General features: G+C 29.5%; 1 protein-coding gene and 1 pseudogene across 2 annotated transcripts; one reads left to right on the top strand and one right to left on the bottom strand.

Moving 5' to 3' along the window:
* Positions 1–1,475: 1,475 nt before the first annotated feature.
* On the bottom strand, positions 1,476–1,580 carry LOC114391307 (annotated as a pseudogene).
* Positions 1,581–7,177: 5,597 nt separating this feature from the next.
* Positions 7,178–11,471, top strand: LOC114390089 (receptor-like protein EIX2). Of its 2 annotated transcripts, none has more exons than XM_028350774.1 (2): positions 7,178–10,461; positions 11,204–11,471. In XM_028350774.1, the coding sequence occupies exon 1, from the start codon at positions 7,212–7,214 to the stop codon at positions 10,422–10,424; it is 3,213 nt and encodes a 1,070-aa protein (XP_028206575.1). In that variant the 5' UTR covers positions 7,178–7,211; the 3' UTR covers positions 10,425–10,461; positions 11,204–11,471. The 2 variants fall into 2 exon arrangements, with proteins under 2 accessions (XP_028206575.1, XP_028206573.1); XM_028350772.1 differs by having other exon boundaries at positions 11,193–11,471.
* Positions 11,472–19,731: the final 8,260 nt, after the last annotated feature.

Genomic DNA, 19,731 nt, shown 5'->3' with positions numbered 1-19,731 from the left:
ATCGCCGGTGATGTACACGTGTTATTTACGGATATACGGTGAAATTCAGTGATTTTTTGTTGTCAGAGAAGAAGAGGTGCAATTTTTTTTTCAAAACATACGGATTGACAATCCGTATGATTCATATGAATCTATACAAATCATAGAGATTGTCAATCTATATGAACCATACGGATTGTCAATCCGTATGTTTTGAATTTTTTTAAAATTATAATTTATTTATAATTTTTTATACATTTAATTTATTTACAAAATCTGATAATTAAACAAATTTGACTTAATGTTGCATTTAGATATTTATTACAATAATTAATAGTTAAACAAATTTAGTATTTATTTGAATGATGTATTTGAATGTGTATTACAGTGATTGAAAATAAAACAAATATGATATTTAATTGAATGATGTATTTAGATGTTTATTACAACAATTGATAATTAAACAAATTTTTTATTTTTTTATATATGTAAATTTTTATTAAACTTATGATTTTTATTTACAAATTATATATATAAAAAATTAATTATTAGATAAAAATTAATTGTCACAAAATTTATTATGTAAATTTATATGTACATTAAATATATATTAGAAATTTTAGTATTATATATAGTGATATTAATTATTTTATAACATAATTGGTTTATTAGTTCGGTTGATTAGAACATTGTGCTATACGAAAATAATAGGTTCGATTCTTACTTGAACCATTAATTTGTAAAACATATTTTAAAAAAAAAAAGCGTATCAATTTTACAAAAAGGCCAAACTGGAATTTCACATGTTATACTTTCTGGAAAGATTTTTTTGAAATACACTTAACTTCCTTTTTTTTTGTATTTCCTAGATGACCTTTTTGGAAAGGCGGTTCTAGAAAAACAAAAACATATTTCTGGAAAGGCTTTTTTGGAAATATAGAAAAGTGTATTCCAGAAGAACAAAAATAACTTTCAGAAAGGTCTTTCTAGAATACATTAATTTTTTTATATTTCAAGAAAGGTTTTTCCTAAATTATATTTTTGTACTTTTGAAAAGGCCTTTCCACAACTATAAAAAAATTAGTGTTATGAAAAGGCATTTCCAGAATATGTTTTTATATTTCTGAAAAGGCTCTTCAGGAGTTATGTTTTATACTTCTAAAAGGACCTTTGCAGAATTATGTTTTTATACTTTTGGAAAGGCTTCTATGAAAGAATAAAAAATTGTATATTCTTGAACTTTTATTTTGTTCCTAACTTTGTCGGAGGCTTTGTGCTTTCTTTTCTGCATTAGGCTGGTTCGGTGGTGGTGTAAGGAGGTTGCAACAATGGCGTTTGGGTTGACAATCGACAGTGGTTCAGTGGTTTCGGTGGAGGCTTGGCTTGCTTGGGAGAGACAGGGTATTTGTGTCCATTCGGGTCCTTTGGAGGTGCAAGGAGCAAAAAAGGGAGATCCAGAAAGTAAAATCCAAGTTATTGTTGTTAGGGATCTATTGAAAGATGGGTACTGGGTAGCCTTTACCGGATGTGTTAACCAGATTTGAGAATTGTTTCCGTCCTTGTCAAGAGAGATGAGAATCATCTCTCCTTTTCACTTTTTCACTAAAATCTACTCAGTAATGCAAATAGCTTGGGAGAATCATTTTAGGAAGACCTTACTCGAGTGTCTCTTGAACAGTTGTTCACCCTTATTAATAAGGGTTGTCGTCAATTCAATCCTTACTTTCACATGATGGATCTCATCACGAGTATGCTGGCTAGGAACCAAACTAAATTTTTTTGTTTAGGGGCTTTGACCCTTCTTGAAACCAAAAAAAGAAAGAAAGAAGTAACTTTTTTACACCTGCTGTTAGAGATTCCACATGTTACAAACCGATTTTGTATAATTAAATTAGAATCAAATTTACATTTTAAGATAATATTAAAACTTATCCTACTAAGTCTTGTTGGGCTTATTGGGCTATCACATCAGATTGTTATTGAATTACTTGTATATATCAAATCTTGCAAACTTCATGCTTGAGAAATTTTAATGTGTGTGTTGTATAATAATGATACCAAAATAATAATATATATAAATGGATGACATTTGTCACTTTATAATCCAGTTTTATATGATTGAGAGATTTATACCCATATTCTAAGACAGCATTTTTTTATTTTGTTATTCACACTCCCTTATTTTTTTTTCCAATAATGCTCTTTATTAATAATCATAGTTTTGTTGTTTCAAAATTTAATCTTTAAAAGTCTATCTATATGCTTCAGAATTAAACATTTGAAAGTCAATTCCACATTTCAGGATTAAATTTCTAAAAGTCTATTTGTATATTAAGATGAAAGTCTCTCTTCTAATTTAGATGAAAGTGAAACTAAAATTTTGTAATTTTCAAAATATTCCAAACAATAGTAGATCAAGTAAGATGTTAAAGAGAGTGTTTTAGATACATTATTACTAACATTTTAATTTTTTTTGTCCTACATCTAAGATCATGGTTGTCTTTTGACTCAGAGAGTCAAAGACTAATTTTGCTTATAATGTGGTTGTCAGTGATTAAAAATAATTTTTACGCATAATGAAAATCAAATATTCGTTTTCTCGATAAATATATCATTTTTCACATGTGAACACAACTATCATTTCTATTAATTTTAATTGTGTAGCAAACAGTGTGCATTTACATAATTCCAAAATTTAAATACAAAAGGTTTTATGCATATAATTTTTAGAATTTAAATTATGAAACTCACTTCATTTTTAACATAATTCTGAAGTAATGATACTACACTCACTTGTAAGAGCGATATTATTGGAAAAAATAAAATAAAAATTTAGTGGGTGTAGTAAAATTGAGGTGCTAAAAAGAAATTCTAGAAGAAATGCAAAAAAAAATGCCATGACATCCAATCACTTTACTTTAAAATTGATTTTAATCAAAATTATTATTTTAAAAATCAATTTTATTCTAATTTTTATAAATACTCATTCAAATACTTATTCGTGCATCTTGTTGCTCCAAAGATTTTTCAGGAAGCATCAACATTATTGCGGAGTTATTAACATCTTTCTGCAACACACAATATTCTTTTAGCCCAGCCGAGATGAATGATGGGATACTCAAATTGCAATTAATATTTTTTCAGGAAAAATATGATTGGTTTGGACCTGTTTCAATTAATAATTGATTAATAACATCATGGAATATTGCTTGATTATGACAATTAGTTCAATTATATTGCTCCTATAAACACTAGAGTTGATCAGAAAATAAGCTAATAAATGTATTGACTTCTCCTTTTTCAATATGATACAATGTTTATGGTTGGAAGGACCACCTCTTGAGGTGTGCCAGTTATTAGTTTTTATTGTTAGAAAATAGAATTCTCGTTTTTCCTTTTAAAAAAATTATGTATTTCATTTTAAAAATACTATAATATATAAGTTATATCAAATCAAAAATATTACTTAATATGTCTTTACTTAAAAATATTAATTAATATGTCACACTTACATCCAACGAAAAAAATATAAAAGTAAATTTGTCGATGTGCTTTGCACACATGAAAAATAAAATTATTAGAGATATTTATAAAGATAGTACAATATAATGAATTAATGATTCTTTGTTAGTCCATGAAAAAATAGAGCAGAGCTTGAAGACCAATAACTACATTATAGGAAATTAGTAAAAAGAATCTCTCAATGAATAATATAATTGAGAATTTGATTTATATTTGAGTCTTATAGTAATAGAATAATAATATTGTAGATGTTATTGTTATATAATAATGATATATATATATATATATCATAATAATTAGATAAATTATAGTTTTTATTATATTCATACTGATTGTATACATGAGTATGAAATATTGATATTTTTGTATTGTAATATAAATATGATATTTTAAATAAATAGTGGGATATACATTATATTTTTTTTGTAAATTTTTACATGTATCGAAATATATTAGTACTTTCAAATAATGACAAAAAATAATATTTTTGTCTTTTATGTTTTCTAACTCTTTTGATGGGTTAGAAAATTAAGCACACAAACACATCAAATTTAAAAAGTAAAATGATTACATAGACTTTGAAATTATTAGTCTTTGTAGAAATTTTATATAAAGACAAATTAAGCTTCCATTTTGTGTGCTTTAGCAAAATGACACATGATATTTATTGGTCTTAATTCTAAGTAGACTTTTCTTAGTATGATATCAATCCTAGAAAGTTTTAGAAATATTCTAACGTGCAACTTTCGTATGTTTTGGAAGAGAGGAAAGAAAATGAAAAAGGGTAAAAAAGGTTTAAAATTTGAATTTAAAAAACTAGAAGGAAAGAAAATTTTATTGGCCAAAAGTAACACACATTTCCATCACTCCCCGTTTTTATTTTTCTTCTTTTATGCACCTTACACCTATTTTATCTTTGAGGAAGACTAACAATACTCTTTTCTGTTATTTATTAAAATTTATAAAAAATCACAAGTTTTAATTAATGGTTTCACATCAAAATTAAGAAATATATATAATCATTAAATAAAAAATAGAACTCACCAATTTAAATTTATAATTTTTAATAATTTTTAGTCAATAATATACAACATTAAAAAAAAGATTTTTTTTTCTTTATAACCAACAAAAGAGTACTAGACAGTGTCACTAACGATATTTCTCTTTTATATTCCCACCGGTGCAATCACTTTACCACTGAAACCACAACAACCATCACGCTGTCCCACAATTTTCTATTATTACATTGGCTAAGTGCATTTTTTTTATTTTTCCTTCATATAACCTTTAATTTGGTTCACAATTAAGAGAATATGTCTTCTAGGCTTGAAGAGAGCATACTAAATACTTAGGAATTTTTGTCATTTAATTTATTCTCTTGAATTAGAAAATATATTAGGACCTTATTTTACTTTAGAGCATGCTAGTAATTTTAAACATTAAGATTTCTCTTATTTTTCTAAAATACTTTTTTTTATCAATTTTTTTTATTTAAATATATTTTTAGGTCCTTTAAATTTGAATTATCTTTGTTTTTTCCCTCCAAATTTAATTTTTCATTTTTTAGTTCCTCAATTTTGAAAAATGTTTTTTAAACCCTCTTGACTGATTTTTGATGATTTAAATGCATAACTTGTGGCATTTTTGTAGGAGGAGGACTAAAAAAAATATTTTTTAAAATTAAGGGAATAAAAATAAATTTAAATTTGGGGATCAACTACAAAAGTAATCTAAATTTGATGGTCCAAAAGTATATTTAAACAAATATTTCAAGAGACTATGAAATTTGATTGAATTAAGACCTAATCTTTGTAAGTTTTTGAAGCAGCCTAATAGGTAGATTCTGATTATAAAATAAGGATTACTTTGAGGAATTTATTATTAACATAAAGCTCCTTATCTTATTTTCCATGATCAATGTTCTAATTGTGAGATTTTGATTAGGGATGATAAAATAAGTTCAATCCATTGGATTGACCCATTTGATATGCTAAACAAAGCAATATAAGTTTAAATTTCCAACCTATTGTTAAAATAGGTTCAACCTTTATATTTGGTAGGTAAAGGGGCAGTTATGTTGGATCAACGTGTCGGGTCAACTTTCCTTTTTATTTTTTTTTCATGTATTTGTTGTAACTCATCCAAACTTACTTGTTGAGGAGGATGGTTGTTTTGTTCTTTTTGATTTTTCTTCACATTGTGTGGTTGCTTTGTTTCCTTTCATTTCTCTTTCATGAGTTTTAAGAGGGTGATTCGAATGGAGGGAAAGATGGATTAAGGTGTGATTTTGATGTGGATGTGGGTTGATTATTCTGGAAGAAAAATTAATGACAGAAAGAGTGATAATTTTACATTGGTTGTTTCATAATTGATGTAGAAAGACACTTTTTATGTTGGTTACAAAACAATTGATGTAAAAAAGGAAATACATTTTACATAGATAAGATTTACATATTGGTTCTAGAATTGATGTAAAAAGCTCATTTTACCTGATGCAAAATATCTCCCCACCATTGGTGAATTTAAAAACATGTGCAAAGACTTTTTTATTTCTTGGGGACCGGTGCAAAGACTTGAAATTGCTAGTCTATGCAAAACATTCATGTAAAGACAAATTAGTCATGCATTTTTTGTACTTTGACAAAATAACACATCATATTTCTTGGTGGACTTAAATATTTTTTTTTTATATTTTAGTCCTTGTAATTTTAATACTTGGTTTTAGTCCTTAGTATCAACTATCAACATTTACATATTATGTAATAATGTTGTTGGTTGTCCATTGACTCGTCATGTTACTAATGAGTTAATTTGATAGACTGTCATATGTAAATTTTGTAGTAATTTGGATCTTCAAATTCTCATGTGTTAAAAATAATTGATAGTGCTAGATTAGTTGATGAGAGATTTTAAAAAAATTACACATTATTTATTGTTATGATCTTTGATAGCATGAGAAGTCAATGAATGGTTAATGTAACTACATGTTATGTAGTCAATTAATGTTCTTACTTTGATAATATGGACTGATTTATTTTTTTTAATTTTTACTGGGACTAAACATTATTGAAAGGCTAAAACAAAAACACTCTAATAATTTATAGGAGTCAAAATGTTGTTTAAGCCTTGTTTGTTTTAATTTTACATAGACTTTTCTCAGCATCGTGTGCTCGTTAAAGTGACAAACTCAAATACTTTAATGTGCAGCTCACGTAGTGTAATTTAATGACATTACAAAAATTCTCTTGATAATCTAAAAATAAAATCATAGTTATATTTTTTATTTATTAAAATTTGTAACATCATTTTTTTGTCGAATTATCTGATGAAATTTTAGTTGTTACAACTTGCTGGTACAGTATGAAGTAGAGTTTGATGAACCTGTAGTTAATATATGATATAATTTTATTACACAGTTATATAATTATTGAATTTTTTTATCATAAATTGCTTATCACCTGAGTGTAATAAAGGAATTTAAAATATATAAGCCTCGTAAATGGAGTCTTTGTATTTTAATTTTTAAAATAAAGTTTTTTTTAAGAGAAAATATCCTTATTTTGTTGTCTTTCATAAGTGAACAATAATTAACACGACTCTGTCATTTAGCCATACTATCAGCTATATAAATCCTGGTGTTTCATACTTGACAATTTAAGAGAAAACTGGTCACAGTAACCGATCTTTGTTTTACTCTTAGTCATTTCATAATGAGTTGTTATTCTCTGAAACTATTTTATGCACTTTTGCTGGTTTTATTGCATGCTGCAGTATCCATTCTTGGATTCAACAGCCTTCCCAATAGCGCAGAAATTAAGTGCATTCAGACTGAGAGACAAGCACTCCTCAACTTCAAACATGGCCTCATAGATGGCTATGGCATTCTCTCTACATGGAGTGACGATGACAGTAACAGAGACTGTTGCAAATGGAAAGGCATTCAATGCAACAATCAAACTGGTCATGTTGAGATGCTTCATCTCCGTGGTCAGGATACACAATATTTGAGAGGTGCAATCAATATCTCTTCATTGATTGCCCTTGAAATTATTGAACACTTGGATCTCAGCTCTAATTCTTTTCCATGGAGTCATATCCCAGAACACATGGGCTCGTTCACCAACTTAAGATATCTCAATCTCTCTCATTGTTTTTTTATTGGGATTATTCCTTCTGATATTGGAAAGCTTACACATTTACTGTCTCTTGATCTAGGTAAGAATCTTTATCTCTATGGACAAATCCCTTATCAACTTGGAAACCTTACACATTTACAATATCTTGATCTAAGTGATAATGATCTAGATGGGGAACTCCCTTATCAACTTGGAAATCTCTCACAGTTGAGGTATCTTGATCTTGCGGGGGGGAATTCATTCTCGGGAGCACTCCCTATCCAGATTGGGAATCTTTGTTTGTTGCACACTCTTGGACTTGGTGGCAATTTTGATGTGAAATCTAAGGATGCAGAGTGGTTGACTAATCTTTCTTCCTTGACCAAACTTAGGCTAAGTTCACTACACAACCTTTCCTCTTCTCATCACTGGCTACAAATGATCAGCAAGCTTATTCCAAACTTAAGAGAGTTGAGGCTAGTTGGTTGTTCTCTTTCAGATACAAATATTCAATCTCTGTTTTATTCACCTTCCAACTTTTCCACTGCTCTTACCATCCTTGATCTTTCTTCAAATAAGCTCACATCCTCAACATTTCAACTGTTGTCAAACTTTCCTTCTCTTGTTATCCTTGACCTTTCCTATAATAATATGACATCATCAGTCTTTCAAGGTGGTTTCAACTTCAGTTCAAAACTTCAAAATCTTGATTTGCAAAATTGTAGTCTTACGGATGGAAGTTTTCCTATGTCATCTTCTCTTGTTTCCCTTGATCTCTCCTCAAATCTTTTGAAATCATCAACTATATTTTACTGGCTCTTTAACTCCACCACCAATCTTCATAACCTTGTCCTTGATTATAACATGTTAGAAGGTCCCATTCCAGATGGATTTGGGAAAGTAATGAACTCTCTTCAACTTCTTGACCTATACGGTAACAAACTGCAAGGCGAGATTCCATCTTTCTTTGGTAACATGTGTGCATTGCAGAGTTTAGACCTCTCAAATAACAAGTTGAACGGGGAATTTTCTAGCTTCTTCCGAAATTCTTCATGGTGCAACAGACACATATTTACGAACTTGGATTTATCTGATAACCGGTTGACTGGCATGTTACCTAAAAGCATTCGATTGCTATCAGAGTTGGAGGATCTTAACTTGGCTGGGAATTCTTTGGAGGGTGAGGTCACTGAATCCCATCTTTCTAATTTTTCCAAATTAAAATACTTGCGCCTATCAGAGTTGTCTCTGAAATTTGTCCCGAGTTGGGTTCCTCCATTCCAATTAATACAGTTGGGACTCCGTTCTTGCGAGTTGGGCCCCACTTTTCCTAGTTGGCTCAAGACTCAAAGTTCGTTGTATTCGCTTGATATTTCTGATAACGGGATTAATGACTCTGTACCAGACTGGTTTTGGAATAAGTTGCAAAATATGATATTATTAAATATGTCTCACAATTATCTCATTAGTGCAATTCCTAATATATCATTGAAGCTTCCTAACAGACCGTCTATACTTCTGAATTCCAATCAGTTTGAGGGTAAAATTCCGTCATTTTTACTACAAGCTTCTGGGCTGATGCTCTCTGAAAATAATTTTTCAGATTTGTTTTCATTCTTATGTGACCAAAGCACAGCTTCAAATTTGGGCACTTTAGATGTGTCACACAATCAAATAAAGGGGCAACTGCCAGATTGTTGGAAATCAGTAAAGCAATTGCTGTTCCTTGATTTAAGCAGCAATAAATTGTCAGGGAAGATTCCTATGTCCATGGGCGCCCTTGTTAATATGGAAGCCTTGGTTTTACGAAACAATGGTTTAATGGGTGAGTTGCCTTCTTCTTTGAAGAATTGCAGCAGTTTATTTATGCTGGACCTGAGTGAAAATATGTTGTCGGGTCCAATACCATCATGGATTGGAGAAAGTATGCATCAATTGATAATCTTGAACATGCGAGGAAATCACCTCTCCGGAAATCTACCCATTCATCTCTGTTATTTGAACCGCATTCAATTGTTGGATCTTTCAAGGAATAATTTGTCAAGAGGAATTCCATCATGCTTAAAGAATTTCACTGCAATGTCTGAACAGAGCATCAACTCAAGTGACACTCTGTCTCATATATATTGGAATAATAACACTTACTATGCAATTTATGGTTCCTATTTCGAGGGTTATACGCTTGACATAACATGGATGTGGAAAGGTGAGGAACGGGGGTTCAAGAATCCAGAGTTAAAGCTCAAAAGCATTGATCTTTCTAGTAACAATTTAATGGGTGAAATACCAAAAGAGGTCGGATATTTGCTTGGGTTAGTTTCTTTGAATCTATCAAGAAACAATTTGAGCGGAGAAATTCCTTCTCATATTGGGAATTTAGGTTCACTAGAATCACTTGACTTGTCAAGAAATCACATCTCTGGGAGAATTCCTTCTTCTCTTTCTGAAATTGATTATTTGCAAAAATTAGACTTGTCACACAACTCTCTGTCTGGAAGAATCCCATCAGGAAGACATTTTGAAACCTTTGAAGCCTCTAGTTTTGAAGGAAACATTGATCTTTGTGGTGAACAACTTAACAAAACTTGTCCTGGGGATGGAGATCAGACAACAGCAGAGCATCAAGAACCAGCAGTCAAAGGTGATGATTCAGTTTTCTATGAGGGATTATACATCAGCTTGGGGATTGGATACGTCACTGGATTTTGGGGCTTATTAGGGCCATTACTACTGTGGCGTCCTTGGAGAATTGCTTACATCAGGTTTCTGAACAGATTAACAGACTATTTATATGTATGCTTATGGTGAATGTGGGAAGTGTTGCTGATCGCTCCAAGGCAAAAAGGTATGTTCTAGATTTATTTGTCAATTTCATGGTTTATGTTCTGACTATGTTTTATTTTACATATATCAAGAAATTGCTTCACTGATCAAAAAGAGCAATATGGATTTCACTTAGAGGAGGCCAAGAATAATAATAATAATTTAACCTAATTATTATTTAACTTGTAATTTTTTTTATATTTTTTACAAAGAAAAAATATACTATATTAAGCATAAAACATTACTATCTAATTAATTTTATCATTTATATGAAAATAAATAAATAAATTTTTTATTCCTAATTATTAGAAACAGAAACTCTTTCAAATATATTAATTAGACATTTATAGAAGAAACAAATAGATGCATTTTTTTAAAATGATTTTTCATAATTATAAATGTACACTTACACATTACAAATATTTTATTATTATCTTTAATATCTTTTTATCTCATTACTATCACATTATATTACCTATTATACATACACTTCTCTTTCTTTTTTCTTTTTGTCTCCCTAAGTGTCAACTAAGATGACATGTATTATTTTTCAATATTTTTTTTTCATAAATTTTAAGGGGACCGTAATTCTTTTAACATGGTATTTTAAATACACTTTGTGAAAAACTTGGGGCCATGGTCCCTGCATATATACTTCCATTTTCAATTTTATATGAAAAAATATAATTCTGTTTATATCTTGTAATGAATCCAGCACATTAATTGTTGTAAAAAAAATGCTGATTGTTGCAGATGTGCTGCAGGCTTCTGATCAGAGAAGAAACCATTGTTGGCAGCTACAAATGCGAGATAATTTCTTTAATATAGGAGTTTACAATGTTTTGTATTTAAGTAATGAACTGCAAAATCTTGTTTCCAGAAACTTAGTATGCTATTCTTGTATTTATTGTATAATATATTTGTAATGCTGTTTGTTTTTCATTATTGTGCTTAGATCTGTGATATCTAAAATTTCACCACTTCATATTCATCTTCAACAATGCTTTCTACTATATTCTGCTAGTGCAGCTATACTTAACTGTGAATCAAATTTGTGCATGAGAAGAAGAATGCAAGATACCCTATTTGTTCCTAGTTACTACCAGTATATTTGCATCCTTGTGTTAGATCCCTTCTGTTCATGCACTTTTGCTTTGCCAAAAGTAGCAAGCAGAGCATTAAAAATTGCATAAGCTAGTTTTAGGTTGCTGGACTTATCACATTTTATCTATTTATCTCACAGTTATCACGAAGATAGAAAAGGGTATATCAGTAAATGAAATTCACACAATGAATGCTAATTTGAAATTCTCTCTCTTCCGTAGCACCAATATGAGAGTGCCAATTAGATCCCATCATCTAGTCCTTATTTTAGGAATAAGTTTCATAAGAAAAGGGAAAGGATCATAGGCAGTCTAAAACACAACTTCATTTCATGCAGTTTCGCCATTTCTTTTGCAATACTAATTTTTCATTTTTCTGCAGCTTTAGGCGAAGTTTCCCTAATTTAGGAATAAATGCCTTAATTCTAATCACTAGTTAGCAATTACTCTATCATCACCATCCATCTTATATCTTTTGTGTTCTCTATTCTCTTTCGTTTTGTTTAAAGAGATTCTCAATCCTAAAATAGTGTTCTACATATCTAGTCTTCATGTTTTTCTCTATATTCAATGAGATTTCGGGTGAAGCCAGTTGAATACATTTATAAACCACATGGAGGAATTGATGGTGGTATACGCAGCAATATTTGTTTCCTAGACAGTAGACACTATCCTCACCGACTGAAGGCTATGGATATTAAGGAATCCTTTGACAGAGTAAGTATTTCACCAAGACCAAGACTCTATGTGGGTCCCAACTAATAGTTATATTCCGATCTTGTCGATAAAAGTGAAGACGCGCGTTTGAACCAAAAGATTTTTCAAAAAAATCGATAATAATAAACTCAACTTATTTATAATTATGCTACTATTTTTTTAACATTCATTTTTATAAAATTGATGTTAAAATAACAACATTAAATGTATATTTTCTAGTGTTATATAAAGGGTTCGACAAGCTAGATTGAGAGAAATTCAGAATCTGCTACGCTCATTCTCCTCATGCTATTCCATTGATCAAGGGTCCTATCATCTTAGCTCATTGGTATGCTCCTCTCATTCAAAATATTCAGAATATGTCTTTACCTAAAAATATTAATTAATATGTGACACTTACACCCAACTAAGAATAGTAAATTTGTGGAAGGGCTTTGCACACTTGAAAAATAAAATTATTAGAGATATTTATAAAGACATTACAATATAATGAATTAATGGTTGTTTGTTAATCCCTGATAAAATTGAGTGGAGCTTGAAGACCAATAAGTATATTACAGGAAATTAGTTAAAAGAATCTCTTAATAAATAATATAGTTGAGAATTTGATTTTTATTTGAGTCTAATAATAATAGAATACGAATATTTTAAATGTTATTGTTATATAATAATGATATATATAATAATAATTAGACAAATTATAGTGTTTATTATATTCATACTGATTGTATGAGTACGAAATAGTGATATTTTTGTATTATAATATAAAGATTATGTTTTAAATAAATAGCATATAAATTAGAATTTTTTAAAATTTTTCACATGTATTGAAAATATTAGTACTTTAAAATAATGATAAAAAAAGATGATATTGTCGTCTTCTTTGTTTTCTAACTTTTTTAATGGGTTAGAAAATTAAACACACAATCACATCCAAATTTAAAAGTAAAACGATTGTATAGACTTTAAAATTATTAGTCTTTGTGGAAATGTTATATCAAGACAAATTAATTAAGTTTGCATTTTCTGCGCTTTAGCCAAATGACAAATGATATTTATTCATCTTAGTTCTTAGTAGACTTTTCACAGTATGATGTCAACCCTAGAAAGACTTGGAAATATTCTAACGTGCAAGGACTTTTTTATTTATTGGGGACCAAAGATTGTGCAAAAACATTAGTGTAAAGATAAATTAGTATTGCATTTCTCGTACTTTGACAAAATAACACATCATATTTTTGGTGGGTTTAAATAATTGTTTTTTTCCCTATAAAATTAAGGATTTTTTTTGCACTTTAATATATAAAGATTTTTTATATATATTTTAGTGCTTGTAATTTTAATATTTGAATTTATTGTTTGCTATCAACTATGAATAGGTTACTGATTATGTAAGAGTGATGTTGGTAGTTCATTGTCCTGTCGACAATATCAATAGTTTGACATGCTATTATATGTAAATTTTTTGGTAAATTGAATTATTACATTTTCATATATTTAAAATAATTGATGATGTTAGATTAACTTATAAGAAATTAAAAAAAAAACATAATTTACTAAAAATAATTACATATTATTTATTATTAAAATCTTTATAAGTTAATTAACGGTTAATGTAATTCCATGTTAGATCGTCAATTAATATTTTTACTTGACAATAAAGATTAAATATTTTTTTAAGTTTGACCAGGCCTAAAATAAAAAACTTTGAAAAACTAAAGCAGAAAATACACTAATTTATAGTAGCTAAAATGATGTTTAAGCCTTGTTTGTGTTAATTTTACATAGACTTTTTCTAAGCATGGTGCTCGTTAAAGTGACAAACTCAAATACCTTTTATGGGCACCTCACGTGTCATTTAATGACGTTACAAAAATTTCCTTGATAATGTAAAAATAGAATCATATTTATAATTTTTATTTATTAAATTTTTAACATCATTTTTTTGACGAATTATCTGATGAAATTTTAGTTATTACGACATTCTGCTACAATATGAAGTATATCTTCATGAACCTGTAATTAATATACGAAATCATTTTATTACACAATTATATAATTATTGATTTTTTTTATTTTAAATTCTAATTTTTTTCTTGAAGAATGGTAAGATTTTGTAAGAGTAATTTTTTAAAAGCCATTTCTTAATTAAAGAAAAAAAAATCAAATCACAACATATAAGAAAATATTTATTAGACGTGATTGATTAACATGGCAGTATCAAATGAAACAAGAATGGTTTCCCTCTCATATTTTTCTTTAAAAAAAATTATATATACAGGTTAATTAATTTTTTATATAAAATATAGTTATGAAATTTATTAATTAACATAATTTTGTATGTTTAAGCTTGTTATTATTTTACTCCTCCACTACTTATCTTCTGGATATGTTCATGTTAATTAATCCCTATTAAATATTTTAATCCCCAGCATATGAACACGGAAGATTCCAGCCAAAAGATATAATTGAACACAGAGAATACCATCTTTTTTTTTGGTCTAGAAGAATACCACCTGTTTAAGAGAACATGCATCTACAAGTTATTGGTGGTTTTTTCTTCTTCTTATGATAGCATAGAAGAATATTATTGTGAAAATTCAGAAGTTAATTTGTCTTATCACATGAAAGTTTGAGGACACAATTTCTGCCCAAAACATAAGCTCCCACTATCTACTTCATCAACAGACTACATATATGTGATATGATTCTAAAAACAAAACACTTATAAACAGCCAGTTCAGTTAAATCCAAGCAATTGTTTTCCAAGTCTGCCAACCCTTAAAATATGGGTTAGAAAATTAAGCTCGCCAATCACATCAAAAAGGAAAATTCAAACATGCCCACAAAAATATTTAAATCAAAAGAAAATTAAAGGAAACTCACGCTGATACATTAGTTTGTGGAAAAAATCTGTCTTCACGGTATTCTTTTTCCATACTAGGGTCCGTTGACTGATACATCAGCTAATCGCTATCAAGTTTCAAATATATCAACCAAATATTGAGATAAATGCCACAAAATAAAAAATAAGAAAGAACCCCGTGCATTTACATTATCTGAAATTCTTTCAATGGTATCTGGTCCAAGAGAAAATTCCAAAAGCAAATTTATTTTAAAGGATATAAAAATACAATAAAAAGAATATTTTTACACCAGGAAATATGTAAAATGAATAAATAAGGAGAGAAATATTTATGTTCACAATATAACATGCTAGACAGAATTATCAATTGTTAATGACACAACGACGTGTAAACTAAGACAAAGGCTCTAAGTCAATTCTCTTTCCTCTCAATATTTTATCCCGAGTAGCGATTTTTACATCACATCTTATCCTAAAATTATAAGGCTCATATTTATAATTTTTTCTTCATTTATTATATGGTACTCAACTTTTTCATTTCTCTATCATGTGAGACTTCGGTTAGTACTTGTACTTTAATAATCTTTTCCCTCAAGTTTGTGTCTCTTTCACATGTTAGCCTTCCCCTAGAGCATAAGCCATTTTTAATCTAGGAATATTCAATTATGACTCTTAGAGCATAATTGTTACTGCCCCCAGCTTGTCTAGCCATTGTTACAACATGTTCTAGTATCTTGCACTATTGCAACACCTGCAACTTTGCTACTTGACATTCATGCATGAATTTATCCATCAGAAAGACTTTTGATACAAAGAACTCTATATACATGAATCCATCGACGTCATCTTACTCGTCTATGTCAGTGACCAAGTCAAACCATTGACTCTGATATCAATTTTTTGAAAAATCGAAGAGAGTAAATACGAGAGAGATTTTCCGCAATAGGTCACCAAACAAATTATATAAGTGAACTTGACACTATCATCTTAACACTCCCATGCTTATTTTTGAATAAAAAAGCTGTAGGTGGATTCTAGAATAATTTTAATAGCATAAGAGATAGGCAAAACCAAAACATAGTTTTAGTTCACAAACTAAACAGGATCTAGACTTGTATGTGAGCCCCTCATTTCCAAAATCCAACCCCATCCTCTATTAGCTGTCCCAATCATAGAAGTAGCACAATGCATAATATTAATTTAAAGCATAACAAACTATATATGTTCAAGAGCCAACCACTAATGTAAAGTGTGCTAAGCCAGTTCGTATACATACGCAGTAGGGTTAGCTACGTTAGAGCCTAACAGAACGGAATATTGAATGGCTGGTTCTGGAATTTGATCAATTACAATGTAATTCGGTAAAATTTGTTTTAAAACTTCATAGAAAATATCTTTTTTTTCTATGCTCATTCAACCCTGCTCTTAGACATTAACTTATTTATAAGTAAAAATCAGAATGCAGGGGAGAGTGAATATGATACGGCTTACCAGTAGGAAGAGGACTTCTAAGAACACCTGAGAAGTGTAATGTACAACAAGAATACAGTTTCGTGGGAATCAATTTTCAATTTCCTATGCATTTAGATAGCGAACTAGTAATTATTATAATTTCGAAAACAAAAGTGGTCAGAAGATCAACATGTCCTCACTTATACAAACTCAATCGATGGCACAAAAAAACAAAATTCCTGTTCAATTTCCATTCCATGTCTGGAGCAAAAGTACTTCCACAACAGCAATGGGAACAAAATAGCGTGCATAATGCAAATTGGTATTAATGACTGCTACAATTTTGTAATCTGCAGCATATATCAAAGCTTTGGAGGATGCTATTGCTGTTCTTATCCAAATTGCAATTAATGCCTATTGACTCTGGGGATTGTAATTTCTTTTTGCTTACATAGTACCTTTTTGTGTTGAGGATTTCTTCCTCCCATTAATAACAAGTTTGGTTGTTGACAATTTGGCAACTCTGATTTTAATATATGATAACATATTCTGATCCACGTGAGTTAAGGGTGAAAGATTAACTAAAATAGTAATAGGATTTGGTGCTATGTTTTATTCAAATTCAGCTGAAAAGTTCATGATGTGACATTTTGTTGTTAGGTCCAATCCAATATTGTTCTAGAGGATTCTAGTAGTTTCGATGATGTCTTATATGTTTTACAACTTCTGTTTTTATTTTATATTTTCGCTTCTCTGAACTGTCTTGGTTTTTAACTCAAACGAGATTATTTCTTTTATATTTCTAAGAGAAAAATTTCTTATCTGCTCGTTACAGACAATGGTTATGATATCTATATGTGAATAATAAATTCAGTTAGCACTGCTGATTTTGTATGCTCTTTTTCCAATCTACTCTGATGTCTTATCAATAAATATTCTGGAAATGGTTATCACATAGACGCCAAGCACTTTAATTGCATAATTCTAACATCATGTTTTAGAGCTGACTCTTTTTGTTATATTTTCCCAGTGCAAGTAAACCTCTGGAAAAGAGCTGCACTAGAGCAATGTTTTGTTTCCACAAATTAAGAACCATATATGACAGAAAGCTTTTTTTTTTTTTTTCTTTATTTGGAGCTAAGGATAGTATGACAAAAGTTTCTGTAACAATATTATGTATGTAACATGTCGTCAATTGGAATGAAGAATTATGCCTAATCTGATGTTTATGCTTCCAAGTCTCCTATTCAGGATCAAGCTTCAGGCACCAAAGAGAAAAGTGGCGATTTTAAAGATTGTTGTGTCTCTGAACATCAAGCCAGAGACAAATGTGGTGCAGCAGGATGTAACAGACAAGTAAATACACTATATAGAGGACGAGTTGTATCAAGTTTCCTAAAGATTATGGTATATATATGCCAAATCAATAGGTTTTTCCAAACACTCATTTTGCATTGCATAGCAAACATCAATACTACATAGTACATATCGCACTCATTCAGCTATTCATAAAGCTTTCATCCCAGATTGAAATTTTGAAGCTAATAGGCCATAAACTGCAAATTCCGTGCTTATTTCGTGTTATTCATTTATTTTATTATATTTTCATGCCAGAGATGTGAAAAGCTGGCGGATTCACTTCTAATTTCTAATATTCATTTGAACCTGTCTTCGACCTTAGGTGTGGGAACAGTCTCATTAGCGTCTTTAGATTTTTTTCTTATTTGGAGTAAATTATAGATAATACACTCGTGCATATGTTATGTTTATACATAAATATTACTATTATTATTTTTAAATAAAGCTTGTTTTATTGTTCTGATTTCGTTTCTAAAATTATAAGCGTGTGTAAAATGCGCTCTATTTTATATTAAGTTGACATATAAACGATTATAAAAATGAAAGTTTCATTATTCTGATTACGTTCTAAAATTATAGCAGATGTGAAATCTATTTAATTATAATATTATAAATTCTGAGCCAATTGTTAAAATTTTTAATGTGTTGACTGGTTAGTGAAAAGGGACTGTGTGATGAAGACCATTTGTTGGGCAACAACTTTTCCTCAACTACCTTTGGTATGTGTATGAACTATGAACACATTGTTCTATTTTCCATAAGATATATGGGTTCACCTTGTTTCACCGTCTTGCTGAGGCCTTTAAGGTTTCGTCAACATTGTTCTCATGGTTTGATTAAAAATAACATTTGTTAGGTAATTAACAACGCAGAGCACGCAGGGCAATTCATTTATATATGAGAGGTTGAAGACAGGTGTCTTTATTTTCCACATGTTTCTTATTTTCTCTCCTCTTCTTTGCCTTCAACTCACTACTTAATTATAACCCTTACGTTTCTTTTATTTTGAGTCCTTTAATTTCATACTAAAAGCAAATTAAGACAATAATTTAGTACAGTTTTTTTTCCTTAACAATTGACATTTACAAATTCAGCAAACATTGACCTTTACAAGGACTAATTAAGGGACAATAAATACAACAAATTTGAATAAAAAGGTACTTAAAACCTTCAAATCTGCATTTGATTTTTCACTTTGTGTTGTCGTTGTCTTATGAGCAACAATACATTGGTAGCCTTTTCTCGTGCTAAAAGCAAAGGAAACTGAACTCCAAATCAGATGCAGTTTGAATTTGTCATTTTGAGTAGTCATTGGTATGATGATGACCATTGTGAGCAAAGAAGGGACACAAAATGATGTGTTTGCAAGAGATGCCTTGCTGTCTGGGTAAGGTTTAAATTACTTTCTGAATTTTTGAATTAATTTGTTAATTGTAATTATTTGGCTTCATTTTATTATACCCAATTGTACGTAGAATCAAAGGAAAGTCGCTTTTGTTCTACACTACAGTTTTCGTACAAGTTAGCATTTTTATTGGAGTTCGTTACTTCAATTAGTCACATGTTCTTAATATGTACTTTTAGCATTAATTAGTATGATACCCGCGTGATTGCATGGGTCCCTTTGATTTTTTTCCAGTTAAGTTTGTTCTTATTATTTTATTTTTTATAAATATCATAATTAGGGAATTTTTTCCTCTGTGAGACTTTGAAGTATCTCTGCATATTTTAATTCTTTAAAGATTAATTCTTAATTTAAAACTTAGTCATGATTAAGTTTATCACCTTTTGCCAA

Source organism: Glycine soja, chromosome 16 (genome assembly GCF_004193775.1).
Source record: "Glycine soja cultivar W05 chromosome 16, ASM419377v2, whole genome shotgun sequence".
Lineage (NCBI taxonomy): Eukaryota > Viridiplantae > Streptophyta > Magnoliopsida > Fabales > Fabaceae > Glycine > Glycine soja.
Note: the sequence above shows the minus strand (reverse complement) of the source record. Positions and strands in the feature narration are given on the sequence as shown.